Source organism: Capricornis sumatraensis, chromosome 19 (genome assembly GCF_032405125.1).
Source record: "Capricornis sumatraensis isolate serow.1 chromosome 19, serow.2, whole genome shotgun sequence".
Classification (NCBI taxonomy): Eukaryota; Metazoa; Chordata; class Mammalia; order Artiodactyla; family Bovidae; genus Capricornis; species Capricornis sumatraensis.
The window spans coordinates 71,654,519-71,673,469 of NC_091087.1; the positions used below are offsets into that span (position 1 = coordinate 71,654,519).

The 18,951-nt window shown below is 44.6% G+C and overlaps 1 protein-coding gene across 2 annotated transcripts in view; it reads left to right on the forward strand.

The window, feature by feature from the left end:
- Positions 1-18,951, forward strand: part of EML1 (EMAP like 1) — a 132,113-nt gene that overhangs the window by 69,799 nt on the left and 43,363 nt on the right. The window contains exons 4-5 of one of the 2 annotated variants that reach the window (XM_068991382.1): positions 5,992-6,048; positions 9,985-10,119. In XM_068991382.1, coding sequence (XP_068847483.1) covers positions 5,992-6,048; positions 9,985-10,119 — 192 coding nt within the window. The remainder of the gene's footprint in view (positions 1-5,991; positions 6,049-9,984; positions 10,120-18,951) is intronic. The other variant, XM_068991383.1, reaches the window with a different exon arrangement.

The window sequence follows — 18,951 nt, forward strand, 5'->3', positions numbered from 1 at the left end:
GGAGTGTCCTTGCCTTATTCCTGGCGTTAGAGGAAACACCTTCAGTCTTTCACCGTTGAGTATGACACTCACTGTGGCTTCTCATTTCCACTTGTTGACTTTTGCTGTGTTGAGGTAGTTTTCTTCTCTTCCTGTTTGGCTGAGTGTTTTTATTATGAAGGGTGTTCAATTTTGTCAAGTGCTTTTTCTGCATCAGTTGAGATGATGGTGTGATTTTTGTCTCCTTCTGTTAATGGGGTGTATTGTATTAATTTTCTTATATTGAACGGTCCTTGCATTCCAGGTGGAATACCCACCTGCTCATGGTGTGTAATCCTTTGAATGTGCTGATAAATTCAGTTTGGTAGTTGTTGCTCGCTTGCTCATTCGGGTCCTACTCTTTCGACCCCCTGAACTGCAGCACGCCAGGATTCCCTGTCCTTTTCTGTCTCCTGGAGTTTGCTCAAACTCATGTCCGTTGCACTGGTAATACCATCCCACCATCTCATTTGCTGCCGCCTTCCTCTCCTGCTTTCAGTCTTTCCCAGCATCAGGGTCTTTTCCAATGAGTCAGCTCTTCACATCAGAAGAAAGTATTGGCCAAGGTATTAGAGCTTCAGCTTCAGCATCAGTCCTTCCAATGAATATTCAGGGTTGATTTCCTTTAGGATTGACTAGTTTGATCGCCTTGCCGTCCAAGGGACTCTCAAGAGTCTTCTCCAGCACCACGGTTCGAAGGCATTGCCTATTTATAGTAATCTCATAATCCTTTTCATTTCTGTGACATCAGTTGTAATATTCTCTTTTGTTTCTAATTTTAGTTATTTCAGTCTTCTCTTTTTTTTTTCTAGTTTAATGGAGGAGTTAGCACTTTTATTGGTCTTTCAAAAAATCAACTCTTGGTTCCTTGATTTTTTTCTATTGTTTTTCTTTTCTCTGTTTTGTTTCTATCTGCTATAATCTTTATTTTTACTTTCCCTCTGCTAACTTTTGGTTTTATTTATTGTTTTTTTTTCCTACTTCCTTGAGAAGTAGAAATAAAGTTAATTTGTTGATTTGAGATCTTTCTGTGTTTTCATAGCTATAAATTTCTCTATTAGTACTGCTCTCTGCATCCCACGCATTTTGGAATCCTTTTTGTTTGTTTTCACTTGTCTCCAGATATTTTGTAAATTCTCTTGTAATTTCTTCTTTAACCTATTGGCTGTTTAAGAGTGGGTTGTTAAATTTCAAGGTTGACTTTTTAAGGTAGCTAATAGTTAATGAAAAATGAGCTTCTTTGTCTTTATTCTTGAAAATTCACTTTTATAATTGATATCTCTTTATGTATTTGGAGTTTAAGTAAAATAAAAAAATTTTTTGGAGCAAAACATGATAAAAGTAAAATTTGAAATGCAGAGAGAATTTCTAGCTTTCAGTTCATTTCCTGAGAGCTTATGTCAAGTATTCCTGCACTTTGTTTTTGTAGAAGCCTCCACGTTTGATCCAGAGTAACTAGTGCTCTGCTGCAGAATCTAATTGATTTGTTTTTGTTCAGTCACTCAGTCACATCCAACTCTTTGCAACCTCATGGACTGCAGCACATCAGGCTTTTCTGTCTTCCACTATCTTCCGGAATTTGCTCAAACTCATGTCCATTGAGTCAGTAATACCATCCCACCATCTCATCCTCTGTTACCCCCTTCTTCTCTTGCCCTTAATCTTTCCCAGCATCAGGGTATTTTTCAGTGAGTTGGCTCTTTGCATCAGCTGGCCAAAGTATTAGAGCTTCAGCTTCAGGATCAGTCCTTCCAATGAATATTCAGAGTTGATTTCCTTTAGGATTGACTGGTGCGATCCCCTTGCAGTCCAAGGGATGCTCAAGAGTCTTCTCCAGCATCACAGTTTGAAAGCATCAGTTCTTTGCTTACTTTCTCTATGGTCTACCTCTCACATCCATACATGACTACTAGAAAAGCCATAGCTTTGACTGTGGTCAAAGTCAGCAAAGTGATGTCTCTCTTTTTTAATACGCTGTCTACGTTTTCACAGAGACAAAGAGCCACAGTGGAGTTCCAGCCCCTCTTTAAATCAGTGATGATGGCAGAAATCATTTTTGACAATAGTATAATAAAAGCCTACAAAGCACCAAGCTTTTAATGCCATTATCACTAATCCTCAAAACAGCCTTCCAAGGGACATATTATTATCCCTGTTTTGCCAGTGGGTAAACTGAGGCTCAGAGAAGTGAAGTAACTGGTCTGGGATCAAGTGAGTGGAGAGAACATGGGCTCAAACCCAGGTCTGTCTGGCACCAGAGCTCACGCTCTTTTCACTGTGATGGGCTGGTTCTTGCAAAGATTTCCAGGTCAGCGCTTGCATCTCTTTGTAAAAAAACGTGCTCCATATAATTATTCTTTGGAAACCATCCCTCTTGTGTGCCCTTGTGTGGATGATGCTCGTTAGAAACGGTGCTGTTCTGAGAAGCCGCGGGAGTGCTGACAGGAGCAGCAGGCAGGGGTGAGGGTGGCTGAGCAGAGATGCCGGCAGCTTGATCTCTGAGAGACAGACCTGCCCGTGGATAAGGGGCTGCAGGCCCTGAACCCCCAAGTCAGGACCCAGGCCTGTGCTGTGAGAGAGGCCTGGGTCCTCTGCTCGTCCAGATATGAAGGCACTCAGGGACAGGGCTCGTCCTCAGCAATATTGTCTTGGAAGGAAAGAAGGAAGGGAGGATGATTAGTAACCATCATATTTGATACGGGCTGCCCCAGTGGCTCAGCGGGTAAAGAATCTACCAGCAATGCAGGAGACACAGGAGACTCGGGTTCGATTCCTGAATCGGGAAGATCCCCTGGAGAAGGAAATGGCTACTTGCTCCAGTATTCTTACCTGGGAAATCCCATGGACAGAGGAGCCTGATGGGCTACTGTCCAAAGGATCACTGAGTCACAACTGAGCAACTAAGCATGCATGCTTTATATATGTGTGCGTATTAGCACTTTGGAAAGATTTTTTTTTTTATATATATCAGCCAGTTTTAAGTCTGTATTGAACTTGTTACAACATTGCTTGTGTTGTTTGTGTTCTGGCTTTTTGGCCATGAGACATGTGGGATCTTAGTTCCCAGACCGGGGACTGAATCTGTACTCCTGCGCTGGAAGGTGAAGTCTTAACCACTGGACCACTGGGAAATCCCTGTATATCAGCATTTAGACAATGACCTTCCTCTTACAAATATTCTTAGTCCTCTGTAGACTTGTCAGTTTACAAAATGATCAGTCATAGTCATTTGATAAGCTGTTGTTTAGCAGTCAACTAGAAATACGTGGTTTTCTAGATTGTCTGAGACTCTTGGTTATCAGCATAGGGTGTAGTGATTCAGTTATTTTGTTTCTTTGCCTTATATGGGCTTCCGTGGATGTGAATTCTCATCCATCTGGAAGTTGGAAACCCAAACAGTGGCGTGTTAACAGTTACTCTGTGATAAAGTTCCTATAGATCTCTCCTGAGAAGAGAGAGTTTTGAAAACCGAAGCAAGCTGGGCATTCTGACTGTTAGGAGTAAAACAACCTCCAAGCCATTTAAAATATACGTACAATTGTGTTAGAATTTTTCTGTAATCAGAGTTCTAAATTAAAGGAACTGGGGCGTCTGTGGCGTCTGGATGGGTATATGTTTGTTTTCTTTTTTCGGGTTTTTTCAGCCTAGTACCGAAGAACAAAATCCCCTTTGGAAATTGTCCAGCACCCAGGGGTTGTGCTTTGTGTTGCCAATTAAGACTTCGATTGGGGGCTTGATTTGGAATCCTTGGGAAAAGCTTTGTTTCCATTAGTCAAAGAAGAAAAGACAGAGAATCCGGGAAGACGTTGTAGGTCATACCTTGCTCAGTGGGGATGCTGAAGCTGACAATAGAATAACATTCCCACTGGCTCAAAACGGAGACAATCACTCCTTCTTTCCACCCCTAAGTAGAGCTTTACAATAGGGCAGAGCTGTGAGAAGAGAGATCAAAAGAACAAAACTGGTGCAAAAAGAGAGCATTATTTTTAAAATGCTCCGCTCCAATTGGAAGATAGTATGGTAAATATCCATGGTTTCCAAACAAACAGCTGACAGTCCTTTGGAAAAATAGCTGCACTCATTAGCAATACAGTGTTTGTGAAAGCCCCGAAGTCAGCGCCAGGTGCTTAAGGATTTAAATCTGCTTTGGGTTGTTGTTTCGTTTTTCTAATATATTTATCATTGAGATCCACTGAGATGTATATGTTAAATTCATATTCTGAGTCTGATCTCTGCAACAAAGTTAGAGATGGGAGTATTTTGCTGTTAAACAGAGGAAGATGAATTGGCACCTACCCTCTTATCAGAAAGGATGCGGTTCCCCACTCTGGGCTCAGGTTGTGAAATGTTAGTCGCCCCATCTTGTCTGACTCTTTGCGACCCTATGGACTGTAGCCCTCCGGCTTCCTCTGTCCATGGAATTTTACAGACAAGAATACTGGAGCGAGTAGGCATTCCCTTCTCCAGGGGATCTTCCCAACCCAGGGATCGAACTCAGGTCTCCTGCATTGCAGGTGGATTCTTTACCATCTGAGCCTCCAGGGAAGCCCCCTAGGCTCAGATAGTTGACTTCATATGATAGAAAAAAAAAAAAAACTTACTTTCATGTGTCAAATTATCTAAGACCACCAGCCTTCTTAGAAAATACCTTTTTGTTTTTGTTACAATGATGTCTTCAGCCTTGCTTAATTATTGAAGTGTGTGACCTCAGTCTGTCGCAGTTACCTCACCCTTGCAGGACAAAAGCCAGGTTAGTTCTGGTCCCTGTTGACTCGCCAGTGCTCAGCACAGCGCCCAGTATAAGCTGATTCCAAGTGTTTGTCGAGCGTGTGCTCAGTCGTGTCCAGCTCTCTATGACCCCATGGACTGAAGCCCACCAGGCTCCTCTGTCAGAGGGATTCTCCAGACAAGAGTACTGGAGTGGTTGCCATTTCCTGCCTGCAATTGTCAAGTAGATAATTCTTCTAATCTAGTGTTAATCACTCCAGCTGTCATGACAGATGACCTCATTAGAAAATCTCTGGTCACGCGTACAAGCTTCCCCTTAAGATTCGTATTTATTTTTTCTCAATTGTAAAAGTTTGGGATCTTTTCCCCAAGATTTTGGAAAGCCAATTCTTGGTTCCAGATCACATAATGAAAGAAAGACAGCAGTCATGGTAGCTTATTACACTCAGAGTTACTATCTAACCTTGAGAAAAAAGATGGCCACTTTTCCTCCGCTCTCCATTTGCAGAGATTCAGTTTTACATCTGAAATTTAGTTTAAGTCAGCAAAAGCCATTGAATGCAACTGCAGTGTAGTGTAAAGCACGATTACGTTTTCAGAACTTAGAAAGTATGGAGTTTGGGAGTGGGGGTCGAGAGCAGGAGGGAAAAGAAGAAATGATGGTATTATTAGTGCATTTCTACACCAGACGTACTTGCCTTAAGCACTAAAAAATGTGTGATTATACATTCTCTCCCAAGCTAGAACTTCTACCACTTTGAAAATAAAGAGCGTGGTTTTTCCCTTGCTGTCCTGAGGGAACATAACTTCTTTGGTTACTCCCCTCTGGTGATTGCAGCAGGCGCCTCACAGAGTGTATACAGTATTAACTCCTGACCGCCCTTGTTCCTGCAAGTGTCTTGTCTTCGAGCTCTATTTTCTGTCCTTGGCTTTGAATCCTACTAAGTCCTCTTTAATTCATAAGAGCCCTTAGCTCTCAAAAGGAAATGTCTTGTTCTTAAGTATACAACAATAGTAGATTAAAAAAAAAAAGATTAACATGTTAATGCAAATGTGCAAATAACAAACATCTTGAAAGGGTTGTGATGGATTATACCCAAGTCTGTATATGCAGACCAAAATGTTCTTCCTGTTTTAATGCGCAGTGTATTCCGTAATTTATTGACGTTTACCAAAATAATTTTCCATGCTTTTATCACCACACTCATGTTTATTCTGCTTTGTTTCCATGCCTCTCATACATAGATTAAACAGGTCTGTGAGCCTTCTCAATGCTTACACACTGAACAGACCAACGGCCAGGTGAGGGGTACTTAGATTTCCAATGTAGCCCTCGCTGATGCTGCTTGCTAATTTCACCTGCCTTCTAGTGTGGTTGCTTAGACGGTCTTACCTGATGACTGCCATTGCTCAAGTCTTAAAACACGTAGCTGTTATTACTTACTGACCTTTGGTGGATTTTTTTAAACTTGTTATTTTATATTGTAATACAGCCAGTGAACGGTGTTGTAATAGTTTTGAGTGGACAGCAAAGGAACTCAGCCATACGTGTGCATGCATCTGCTCCCTGCCAGCCTTTATTGGATTTTTAGACACTCAGCACCTCTGTTCAACAGGTCCTCGAAACTCATGTGTTCAGTGTTTTATAACGTGCAGCTGGTCTCTGTTTATTTTTGGCCTCACCGTGTGGCTTATAGGATCTTAATTCTCTGCGCAGAGATTGAACCCGGGCCATTGGCAGTGAAAACTCGGGGCCCTAACTGCTGGATCATCAGAGAGTTGCCTAGGTGTTGTTAACTAAGAGATTCAGTAGAGAGCTAGGGGTCAAGTGACCTCAGCCGTTTGACTTTATACCCTGAAGCTATCCCCCCATCTGTTGTTGTTGTGGTTCACCAGCTCGGTCACACCTGACTCTTTGCAACTCCAAGAACTGCAGCACACCAGGCTTCCCTGTCCTTCTCTGGCTCCCAGAGTCTGCTCAAACTTATATTCATTGAGTCAATGATGCCATCCAACCATCTCATCCTCTGTTGCCCTCTTCTCTTCCTGCCCTCAGTCTTTCCCAGCATCAGGGTCTTTCCAGTAAGTCAGCTCTTAGCATCAGATGGCCAAAGTATTGGAGCTTCAACTTCACCATCAGTCCTTCTGATGAATATTCCGGTTTGATTTCCTTTAGGATTGACTCGTCTGATCTCTTTGTAGTCCAAGGGATTCTCAAGAGTCTTCTCCAACGCCACAGTTCAAAGCATCAATTCTTCGGCATTCACCCTTCCTTATGGTCCAGCTCTCACGTCCATACATGACAACTGAAAAAACCATAGCTTTGAGTATACGGATGTTTGGCGGCAAAGCGATGTCTCTGCTTTTTAATATGCTGTCTAGGTGTGTCGTAGCTTTTCTTCCAAGGAGCAAGCATCTTTTAATTTCATGGCTGCAGTCACTGTCTGCAGTGATCTTGGAGCCCAGGAAAACAAAGTCTGTAGAATAGGAATGATGATACAGTCACTGGGGATTTGAGGTTTAAATTCAATGATGCGTATGAAATGCAAAACTCTTCATAGATGTGAACTGTTGCTGCCCACGGTTTCATCATTGATCTCCCCTCTTAACTCTTCCAGGAGCTAGGTTGAGTGCTAATTATTAGCAAATCGGCTAACATTTGCTATCATTGATTAACAGTCACGGTGTTTCAGCTCTTTAAGGGTGCTTTATACGAGCTTTCAAATAGCCATGAACTTGCCCTGAACTCCCACAAGGACGCCACAGAGGTGACACTGGAGGCTGCCAGCTGCCAAGGCGCGGTGCCTGAGAGCCTCGTGTCAGATGCTCAGCAGAGAACACTCTCGAGACGTGAAGTGAGCTTGGTGTTTATCGTCACTGGAAGATCTTGAACTTTAGCACAAAGCCTTCTGTAACTTTTAGACTTCAATCCTAAATTTCAGAAGTGTAATGCTCTCCCAAGAGCTGTAATTTCCTTGTCCTCAAGTTGAGTGTTCTAAAAATTCACATTTTGCTCTTAAGGCACAGCCGTGTGGATCCCAGCCGTGAGGATCCCAGCCGTGAGATCCCGGTGCTGTCAGTTCAGAGTTCCCTCGGTGACCGAAGAGCCTACGCAGAAAGTGTCTTCCAGTCATTGCGATTATGCTCATCTCATTTATGTTCGCTCACTCAGAGAATGAGACTTTTTTAAAAAACCAATACACCCTACAGTTTTAAAAAAACATGCTAAGAGCTTCTTTACTGACTGGTTGGACATGACAGAGGAAGAAGGACTGAAATTGGCTGGAAGGAGGGCAGAGATGAGAAGGAAAAGGGAATGAAGGGAAGACAGCAGGGGCATCCCGTGTGCAAAGCTCTTGCACGTTCTGTGCTATTTCACTGTGAGAAAGGAGGGCACGTCCAGCCCAGCGGTAGCAGCGTCGCTGTTTCAGGCTCCTGGGCTCCTGCCTCCTCCTGATGGAACTTCGGTCCCGTGCACCCTCTCCTGGCTGCGTGCTCACCGGGGCCTCTGAGGCTCCACCATTGAGCTCCCCTCCTCTACCCGCAGCCCCAGCTCCTTAGCGTCCTCCCTGGGTTCTTCCTTCTCTGGTATCTCCAGGTTTCTCTGCCTCCTGAGATTCCCCCGGCAGTTCTTCAGCCCACCTCGTCCACCTCTTTTCTCTTTCCCAGGAGGCAAAGGTTCTCATTTTCATCCCCTCTCCTCCCCGGCATGCAGATCCCCTCTGCGTCCGTGGTTCAGTAACCCGCGCTGACATTGGCGTCCTGAGCCCCCTCCTGGGCTGCAGACTTGGGTTCTCGCTCACCACACCTTGACTGTCTCCATCCACACCAGACCCCCCCACACGCAGTCCTGCCAGGGAGCAGCACCTCCATTCACCCTTCTCCTTTTTTCTCATGGAGCAGGTGCTAAATGATGGCATCTCCCCGTGACCCTTTGTCCGTGTGACACTCCCATGTATTGTTTCACTTATTTCATCCTTTCATGTAATAAACATTTATCAAGCTTCTCTACTAGGCTCTGCAAAGAATACAAGAATGATAAATGAGATGAGACCTCAGGAAACACATGACCTAATGATGAAGATTAAAAAAAAAACTTTACAGGTTGTCTGTAGCACACGACCAGGCTCCAAGAGCAGACCATCAAGCTACAGCCCCGGCCCTGGCTAACTGGCCCCTCACCCCTGTGGGTTCCTGTGCAGGGGGTGTCCCTTTTCCCAGGACAGGCTCCTGCCTATTACGTAACTGCAGCATATCCAAGGCACTGATTTTCTCTCTCCCAGAAATTCACAGTCTTCAGGAAGTCTTCCCTAGACATCCCGCAGCAGTCTTCCAACTACTCTAGGCCCTGTGGTTACACAGAAGGAAGTAAGCACTTGCATGGGACCCCCTCTAAACGAGGCAGTCCCACAGAGAGTGGATGGTGTTTGTCCCGCGTGTGCCTTTAGACCAGAGTTCTTCAGTAGCAGCGCTGCTGACCTTTGGGTCTGGACCATCTTTGTCATAGTGCTCTCCTGGGCTTTAGAAGGGTATTTGGGGCTTCCCAGGTGGCACTAGAGGTAGAGAACCCACCTGCCAATGCAAGGGACGTGCGCTCAATCCCTGGGTCAGGAAGATCCGCTGGAGGAGGGCACAGCAACTCTAAGTGGATTCGTATTCTTGCCTGGAGAATCCCATAGACAGAGGAGCCTGGCAGGCTGCAGTCCACGGGGTCTCAGAGTCAGACATGACCGAAGTGACTTAGCTGTAGCAGTGGCTGCTGGTACACCCATTAGATCCATGGCATTCACCCATCAGATGGACCAGCTCTCCCTGCTCCCCCAGTTGTGACAAGCCAAAGTGTCCCTGGGGGGCAGAGTCACCCCTGGTCGAGCACCACTGGTCTAGACTGAAGCCTACACAAGGGCGGGGTCACCTCCCACTAAGGCCATCGTATTCATGGGTACCATGAATATTCATGGTACTAATACTCATGGTATTATTGGAGTTGGTACTTTCAACTTCCCCAGTGACCTTGAACTTCAGTTACAAAGGCAATGAGTAGAAGCGTAGATCTCAAGTGACATTCTGAAAAAATTTTTGATCTCTATAGTAAGGAATTTAGAACCAGGCTATCTTTTAAATATCCACATGGAAATAGGATGTTCTGTGTATATGTTTCCGTATTCAGCAGCACGACAAAACCACTCCGGGAAGGATTTCTCTGTCGTCTCACTGCCATTTCCTTCGCACTTTCAGTACCATCAAGAGGACCAGCTCTTCCGAACGGGTGTCTCCTGGCGGTCGAAGGGAAAGCTACGGGGATTCCAAAGGAAACCGGAACCGCACGGGATCCACCAGCAGTTCTTCGAGTGGCAAAAAGAACAGTGAAAGGTAAGGGGCGTCTTCCCGCCGGTTCCTGCCCTTCCGATGTCGTGTGACCTCCCTTCCCCAGCGGCGCATCCGAAGGCCCCTGGCGTGCATATAAGCGAGGAGCCCTCGTGTCACGTGCACCTTCTCCGGACATCACTGTGGGCTTGGCAGACAGCTCCTGGTCACAGCTCACCCCGGTTACCAGCCAGGTGGAAAACTGTGACTTCGACTCCCTATGCATGCAGAAGGCGTTCTTGAGAACTTGCTTAGTACCAGCTCCATGGAATTTGGGAAGCTTCTGAATTGATAAAGTGTGGGACACTTTATATTTCTAATACTCTCAGCTGCCTTTTTTTTTCCTTCTCTTTTTGGCTGCACTGGGTCTTCGTTGCTGTGCACGGGCTTTCTCTAGTTGTGGAACACAGTCTCTAGAGCACAAGGGCTCAGCCGTCGCAGCATGCAGGCTTAGCTGCCTAGTGGCATTAAACCTGTGTCCCCTGCATTGAACCAGGGATCGAACCCGTGTCCCCTGCATTGGAAAGTGGATTCTTACCCACTGGACCACCAGGAAAGTCCCTCTCAGCTGCCATTTTAAAGTTAACTTCAGTGGCTTAAGTTTGTCAACAGTATTTTCTAAATACTGGGTAAAAAGTTGTAATCGCATGATTTGTCAGAAATTATTTTTAATATCGAGCTAACACCAGGAATAGGAACCACTTTCTTTCTGGTTTCATCAGTCTTTTTCTTTGAGGTTGTTTTATAATGGATTATGATAACTCCCTGTTAAATTAATAGTAACATTTTATTAGTGAGAGCTAATTTGGGGAATTTTAACAGCTTGTTTTACGTCTAAGAATGTATTGTGTATATGAGGACAGTTTCTCTGTAAATATCTACTCAACATACTTTATTCTCTCTTTTTAAACATCGTGCTTTAAATTTTATTCTCTGTTGAGCAAAGCTTAGGAAGGAATTTCAGCTTCACAGGCTAACCATGTTTTGTTGTCTTTTTTCCAAATCTTCATGTAAGGAGAGGGCTTAGTCATAAAGTGGTGGACTCCAACCCACAGGCTGTAAAATTTCCAAGTTTGTAAGTCCACTCTGATTCAGTCCTGTAAAAGAGGCTTAAGCTCTCTTTTGGTTTTATTCCTAAAAGACACGCTTTGTATACAGAGATCGAAAGCACCTCTCACGTCTCTCGCAGGTCAAATCCACAGCCAATTAACAATCTCAAAACCACTGACATGGGGCTGTTGTCTAGTTTAGACTATTAGGACTTCTTATCAGAAGATTATGCTAATTGGGTGATAATACCTTGGAAATAAGGCCAAGTGGTTACAACAGCAGCAGAGCATGGGTACGTGGGAGAGGCAGGGTGGCCTTTAGGCTTCTCTGAATTTAGAGTAAGCCTGGAAGTTGACCTGAGATGTCGAGATCTAGGCAGTTCTTAAAAACTTGGCTCCTTCTCTGCACATCTGATTTGTATTAAGAATTTCCAGAAAGAATCTGCGTTGTGCAAACTCCAGATCTGTTGTATCTTTTAAGTCCTATGTCTTTGCTCAGTGTGCTGGGTAAATATTTCCATGAAAGATATTTACAAAGGGTGTTTTTTTTTTTTTTTAATGCCAGGAAATTTTGATTTGGAAATGAAGGACTGGGAAAATTTACTAATCATTTTCTAAAAATAATTCAGGCAACTGAACATGGCCATTTAAACATAAGTTCTTTGTCTTGTTAGATCCCAAGAATAGTTGAGACCCATGTAGTGCTGGACTCTTGAAAGTCACTTGGACTGCAAAGGAGATCCAACCAGTGAATCGTAAAGGAAATCAACCCTAAATATTCACTGGAATGACTGATGTTCAAACTGAAGCTCCAATATGCTGGCCAGCTGATTCAAAGGGCCGACTCATTGGAAAAGACCCTGATGCTGGGAAAGATTGAGGGCAGGAGGAGAAGGGGACAGCAGAGGATGAGATGGTTAGAGAGCCTCACTGACTGAATGGACGTGAATCTGAGCAAACTCTGGGAGATAGTGAAGGACAGGTGTGCTATAAAAGAGTCAGACACAACTTAGCAACTCAACAACAGCAACACCACGTGTAGTGCTGAACTGGTTGAGTTGCACCTAAGGAGTTTCAGAGAGAAAGTTCCTGCCTTCTGTGGGTCATTGCTGGTACTGGCAGACGCCTTTAGGGACCCATGGAAATGATGGCAGCGGTAACTCAGAAGGAAGAAGCAGCTAGAAGCCATAGAGGTGAAGATCAAGCCGGTGCATCCGTCACTGCCCGCCCACTTCCCTTCATCCTTCGTTCCGTTCCCCATCAAGAGCCCCTCTCTTGAGTTGCTTGCAACTTGTACCAAACCAGAGCTGCAGTCTTATGGATCAATGCCCAGTCTCCAGGGCTTAAAGCAGCCAAAGAAAGGGATGGAAAGGTGCAATTCCACTTTTAAACCTTATGGTCCTCAGTAGTCTAAGACAGCACGACCTCTTCCACATCACACACAAATATTTGTCCACAGTCTTACCTTTTAACCCATTGTCCATGTGAGGTTACTATACATAGCAAGATGTAATGGAAAGGACACAGGTTCTGGAGTAGAAGAAAGATGTGGGTTTATAATCAAACTTGGCCACTTCACTTCTCTGAGCCTCAGCTTTTCCCCTTCTGTGAATGAAGGATTTTATATCTTAATGCCCTTGAATCTTGTCAGAGAGCTAACTGGTAAGAAAACACCCAGCATAGCACTTGGCACTCAGTAATGGCAGCTGTTGTAAATCAAGACCTGTTAGGAGAAAATATAGTTCATGAGGCTTTCCAAAATTCTGACCTTGATTTTCCTCAATTGTAAGATGAAGGTGGTGGATGACGTCTGAAGTCGTTAGTCTTTATTCGGTCTAACACATACTAACTTAGATCCACTGGACACTCTTATGAGTACAGCCTGGATTTTGGCAGATTCTAATTGGCTGGGGAGACACAAAGTATTATACAGTCGCCCCAGGGTGTCCAAGGGCTGTTGGTTCCGGGACCCCACCCCCACTCCCATCCCCAAATCCATGGATGCTCAAGTCCTCCAGTTGGTGGCTCTGCATCCACAGATTCAGCCGACCACGGACTTTCATGCTTGTGTTTGATTCCTTGGATGCAGATACAGAGGACTGACCATATATTCTCACGGTTGTTAATGTCCCATCAGAATGAACTGGTGTTCAGGCACTGAGACCCCCAGGAAAGCTCGTCAGAACATGAGTGAGTGAGGGTGACCTTGCAGCTGTGACTTCGGGTCTGTCCTGACTCATAGAAGAAGCAAGTCATTCACGCCAGGCAGTGCTTGGACTTGTATCAGCCCCAAACCATTTGCTGTAAAGCTCACAACTACTACACACCATATGCAGCGCTGCCTTAGCACATCTGGCACTTTCGCGAAAATGTGAAAGAGGCCCCTTTCAGCATTTTTGTGTCTCTGTAATAATAATCACAACAAATATAAAGCCATTTCCTATCAATTGTATAGATCTTACTGTCAAACATAAAGTGATAGTGTTTTGAGGTCCTAAACATTTACATTTTCTAAGATACGTTAATTTATTGAATAATCATCATGTTTTATGTTCAAAGCAACTGTTCTTCCTCGTAGTTTCAGTCCTCTTGCTCATGTATCTCATTTTCTTTGGAAACGGTCACGGGAGTCAACAGTCTCTCTTGTGACACTTGAGACTTTTATCTTAGAATAGTTAACATTTTAAAATCTTTTCCTTGCAGTGAGCCACAGAATTTTAACAGCACTTGTTAAACTTTGCACTGACACAATTTTCATAAGAACAAGAGCAATATACAGCCATGTAATATTTACCTCATGTATTATTGATGGTAAATTGTGAACATTAAGAATTATTTATATAGTGATTTGTGTCATAATGAGGTACTTATTAAATTTAAATAGGGACTTGATAGTAACATTCTGATAAACAACCTGTACTATCTAATGTAGCCAGTAGTGTAATCCAAGAGAGGGGTTTTGTTTAAGTATTTCATATCAGACAGAAAAACAGCTACCATTCAGAATGTACAGTTAATGTTGCCAGATTGATAAAATGTTTCAGTTATCCAACTAGTTCCCCCATTGTCATTTTGAAGGGAATAAGATATATCAACTGTGTAAGCAAAACGCTTGGTTTGCATCAAAAAGTTGTTGCAGTGTGAGCTGATTTTGTTCAAGTAAGAAATGTGACAGCCATCTGCTGGGAACCTTGTTGTAACACGCAAACTGCCCATCTTTGGAGTCAATATATATGAAAAAAGCTTCAAAACTGTGAAGATGCCCACCACATGACTTGCCTTTGGACGCCCTTTGGTGTTGTGCAGCTGGCTGCTTTGTCCAGGCTGCGAGGTCCAGAACCCTGAGCGGGACACTCAGCTCCATCCTTCTTGAAACTTCAGCCTCCAATGAGAAAGCCTCCTTTTCTTTTTACTGAAGTATAGTTGATTTACAGTGTTGTGTTAGTTTCCGCTGCACAGCAAAGTAATTCAGTTATACATATATGTAGACGATGCCCACTCTAATGGCAGAAAATGAAGACGAACTAAAGAGCCTCTAGATGAGCGTGAAAGAGGAAAGTGAAAAAGCTGGCTTGAAATTCAACATTAAAAAAAAAAAGTAAGATCGTGGCCTCCAGTTCCATAACTTCATGGCAAATAAAAAAAGTGGAAACAGTGACAGATGTTATTTTCTTGGGCTCCAAACTCACTGTGCACAGTGACTGCAGCCACGAAATTAAAAGGTGCTTGTTCCTTGGAAGGAAAGCTAATGTTTTAAAAAGCGGAGACATCACTTTGCCGCCAAACATCCGTATAGTCAAAGCTTTATGGTTTTTCCAGTAGTAATGCATGGATGTGAGAGTTGGACCATAAAGAAAGCTGGCTGCTGAAGAATTGATGCTTGCAAACTGTGGTCCTGGAGAAGACTCTTGCGCGTCCCTTGGCCAGCAAGGAAGTCAGACCAGTCAATCCTAAGGGAAATCAACCCTGACTATCCTTTGGAAGGACTGTTGGTGAAGCCGAAGCTCCATTGCTTTGGCCACCTGATGGGAAGAGCCAACTCATTGGAAAAGACCCTGATGCTGGGAAAGACTGAAGACAAAAGGACGAGGGGGTGGCAGAAGATGAGATAGAGAGCATCACTGACTCAATGGACATTAACTTGAGCAAACTCCTGGAGATAGTGGAGGATAGGGGAGCCTGGCATGCTGCAGTCCATGGGGTCACAAAGGAGCAGACACGACTTAGTGAAGGAACAACAGCAACAAATATATAAGTGGATGATGCATATATTCTTTTCCATTCTGGTTCATTACAGGGTTTATTACTTTTGAATATAATCCCCTGTGCTATACAGTAGGTCCTTGTTGGTTATCCATTCTATGTTTAATAGTTTGTATCTGCTGATTGCAAACTCCCAGTCTATCCCTCCCCTGCCCTCTGCCCCTTGGCAGCCACAAGTCTGTTCTGTATGTCTGTGAGTCTGTTTCTCTTTCATGGATAAGTTCAATTTGTATCATATTTTAGCTTCCACATATAAGCGACATCATTTGTCTTTGTCTGACTTCCTTCACTTAGTGTGATCATCTCTAGGTCGGTCCATACTGCTGCACATGGCGTGGTTTCTTTCTTTTTCATGACCGAGTAGTATTCCACTGTGTGTGCACACATGCATGGGCCCGCCTTCTTTAGCCATTCATCTGCTGATGGACATTTAGGTTGCTTCCATGTCTTGGCTGTTGTGAATAGTGCTGCTGTGAATATGGGGGTGCGTTATCCTTTTGAATTACACTTCTGTCCAAATATATGCCCAGGAGGGGACTGCTGGGTCATATAATAGCTCTCCTTTAGTTCTTTAAGGAACCTCCATGCTGTTCTCCATAGTGGCTCACAGTTCACATTCCCACTGACAGTGTAGGAGGGTCCCCTTTTCTCCATACTAGCGGAGACAGTCTTTTTGGATGACACCTGGAGGTCCTTGTTGTTGTTCAGTCACTCAGTCGTGTCCAAGTCTGTGTGACCCCATGGATTGCAGCACGCCAGGCTTCCCTGTCCTTCACCATCTTCCAGAGCTTGCTCAAACTCATGTCCATCGAGTCGGTGATGCCATCCAACCATCTCATCCTCTGTCACCCCTTCTCTCCCTGCCCTCAGTCTTTCCTAGCATCATGGTGTCCTCCAACGAGTTGGCTCTTTGCATCAGGTGGCCAAAGTATTGGAGCTTCAACTTCAGCATCAGTCCTTCCAATGAATATTCAGGGTTGATTACCTTTAGGATTGACTGTTTTGATCTTCCTGTTCAAGGGACTCTCAAGAGTCTTCTCCTACACCACGAGTCTAAAGCATCAGTTCCTCGGCACTCAACTTTCTTTATGGTCCAACTATCACATCCGTACATGACTACTGGAAAAGCCATAGCTTTGACTGTATGGATGTTTGTCAGCAAAGTGATGTCTCTGCTTTTCAATTCACTGTCCAGGTTTGTCATAGCTTTTCTTCCAATGAACAAGCATCTTTTAATTTCATGGCTGCAGTCACTGTCTGCACTGATTTTGGAGCCCAAGAAAATGAAGTCTATCAGAGGTCCTTAAGGCTCAGCCTTGCTTTGGTTTTCCTTGAGCATCACTGATGGTGGGATCTAAATCTTAATCTTCGGCCTGGGTTCAAGTCCTTCATCCACTGGCTGCTCACCGTCTCTCGTGCCCTGATATCCACATCTGCCAACACTGACTCCCACTTCCCCCAGCAGGATTTATTTTCCTTTGTGAAGTAATTTATTATTACACACGGTAACCTGTGTTTTGGGATATCCAAATATACAAAAAAAGAGGAAAGGAAAACCCTCTATAATCATGGCAGTCAGAGGACTCGCAGCTACCATTTCATTGTGTTTCCATCCAGACTTTATTTCTAGGGTGTTGTATAGTGTATAATTTTTACATAAATTATATTCTTCTGCATACATTTTGTAACCCTCTTTTTCATTTGCCGTGTAAGCACGCCTTTGTGTCAGGAAATATACTCTTACAACATTTTCTCGGATGAGGACCATCATTTACCTAGATGAACGCACTTTAATTGGACATTTGGGAATCAGGAAGACTTTTCTAGTCCAGTCAGACCAGCCCGACATCTGGAACAACGCCCGGCACACAGTAGGTGCTCGGTCGCTTAGTTGTGTCTGACTCTTTGTGGCCCCATGGACTGTAGCTCACCAGGCTCCTCTGCCCATGGAATTTTCCAGGCATGAATACTGGTGTGGAGTACCATTTCCTTTTCCAGGGGATCTTCTCTACCCAGAGATCAAGCCCACATCACTTAACGTCTTCTTCACTGGCGGGAGGAGTCTTTACCACTAACGCCACTGAGAAGCCCTAGTAGGTACCCAATAAGTATTTGGTGAATGTATCTTTTTTACCCCAGCCAGTATAACAGGAAGAATTTGGGCTTAAGGAACGTCATGGCCATATCCAAGTTTTAATCCCAGCTCTGCCACTTTTGCTCTGGGACTGTGAACTAGTTACTTAATCTCACTGAGGTTCCTCTCAGCACCAGTGAAAACTAGCCCCTACCTACTGCCCAGGGCTGCTGCGAGAGGTAAACAGGATGGTGCGTGTCGGTAGCATCCTTGGCATGGGGCTCGCCAACACTGGGACTCCGTAGCTGATAGCCACTACGGTTATTTGCCTTCTCCGTTCTGGTGTTTGGGCTGATATTTGCACAGCTTTGCTCACCCCAGTCCTCAATCCTGAGTGCCTCTCTTCTTCAGGACATTGCGGAATTCTCCAACTTCCATTAAGAGACCTCACAGAAATTCTGCCACGTTATTCAGTCACTTTCCCAGCACTGCTTGACTCACTGAGCCCCTGCTGTATGCGGGACACAGCATGAGGCATGGCAGGAAGTGGAAGGGAGCAGCCCGTGAAGACTCAACAGACACAATTGATACCCGCAGCTGAAAAGGGTCAATGTCCTCCATTTCCAAAGGTCACTACCCGCACCGAGGAGGCAAAGGGCAGTCAACTCAATAGCAAAGTAGGTAAAAGGTATGAGCAGAGGCAGTTCACTGAGAAAGAAGTACACATAGCCAATTAATTAAGGAAAAGATGTTCAAACTCTGTCTTCATTAAAGTAATGCAAATCTAAGTAAGAAGACGGCATGTGTAGAAAAATCTTTTTATTATAAAATCAAAAAGCCCCAAACCAAACAAATGCACAGCTCGATGAATGACAGCTTCTATTGCTGACTGCCCGGAGGCTCCCCTCGTCCGAAGTGGCGCGTGTGTGTCAGGGAGAGGAGAGCTGCAGCCAATCCTGCAAGACCCGACTCGGCGCGCCCTTCCCTGGGAAGCCTGCCTGAGAGCCCCGGTCTGAGTTGGCCGCCCTCCAGATTGCTTTGTTCCTGCCCATTAACTTTATGGGCTTCCCTGGTGCCTCACATGCTAAAGAATCCGCCTACAGTGCGGGCGATGTGGGTTCGATACCTGGGTGAGGAATATCCCCTGGCGAAGGAAATGGCAACTCACTCCAGTATTCTTGCCTGGGAAATCCCATGGATGCAGGAGCCTGGTGGGCCACAGGCCTTGGGGTGGCAAAGAGTTAGACGCAACTCAGCGACAGACACACACATTAACTTTGTAGCTCCCTCCCCACCTGCCAGGGATATCACCTACACCCTCCCCCTCGCTACACCTTTAAGCTTCAGGAGGGCATTAAAGAGCTGGGTCATTTTTCTTTCTTCTTTGTATTCCTAGCACTTTGCACAGGTCTGGTGCACAGTAAGTGCTCAACAAACATTCACTGAATGAAT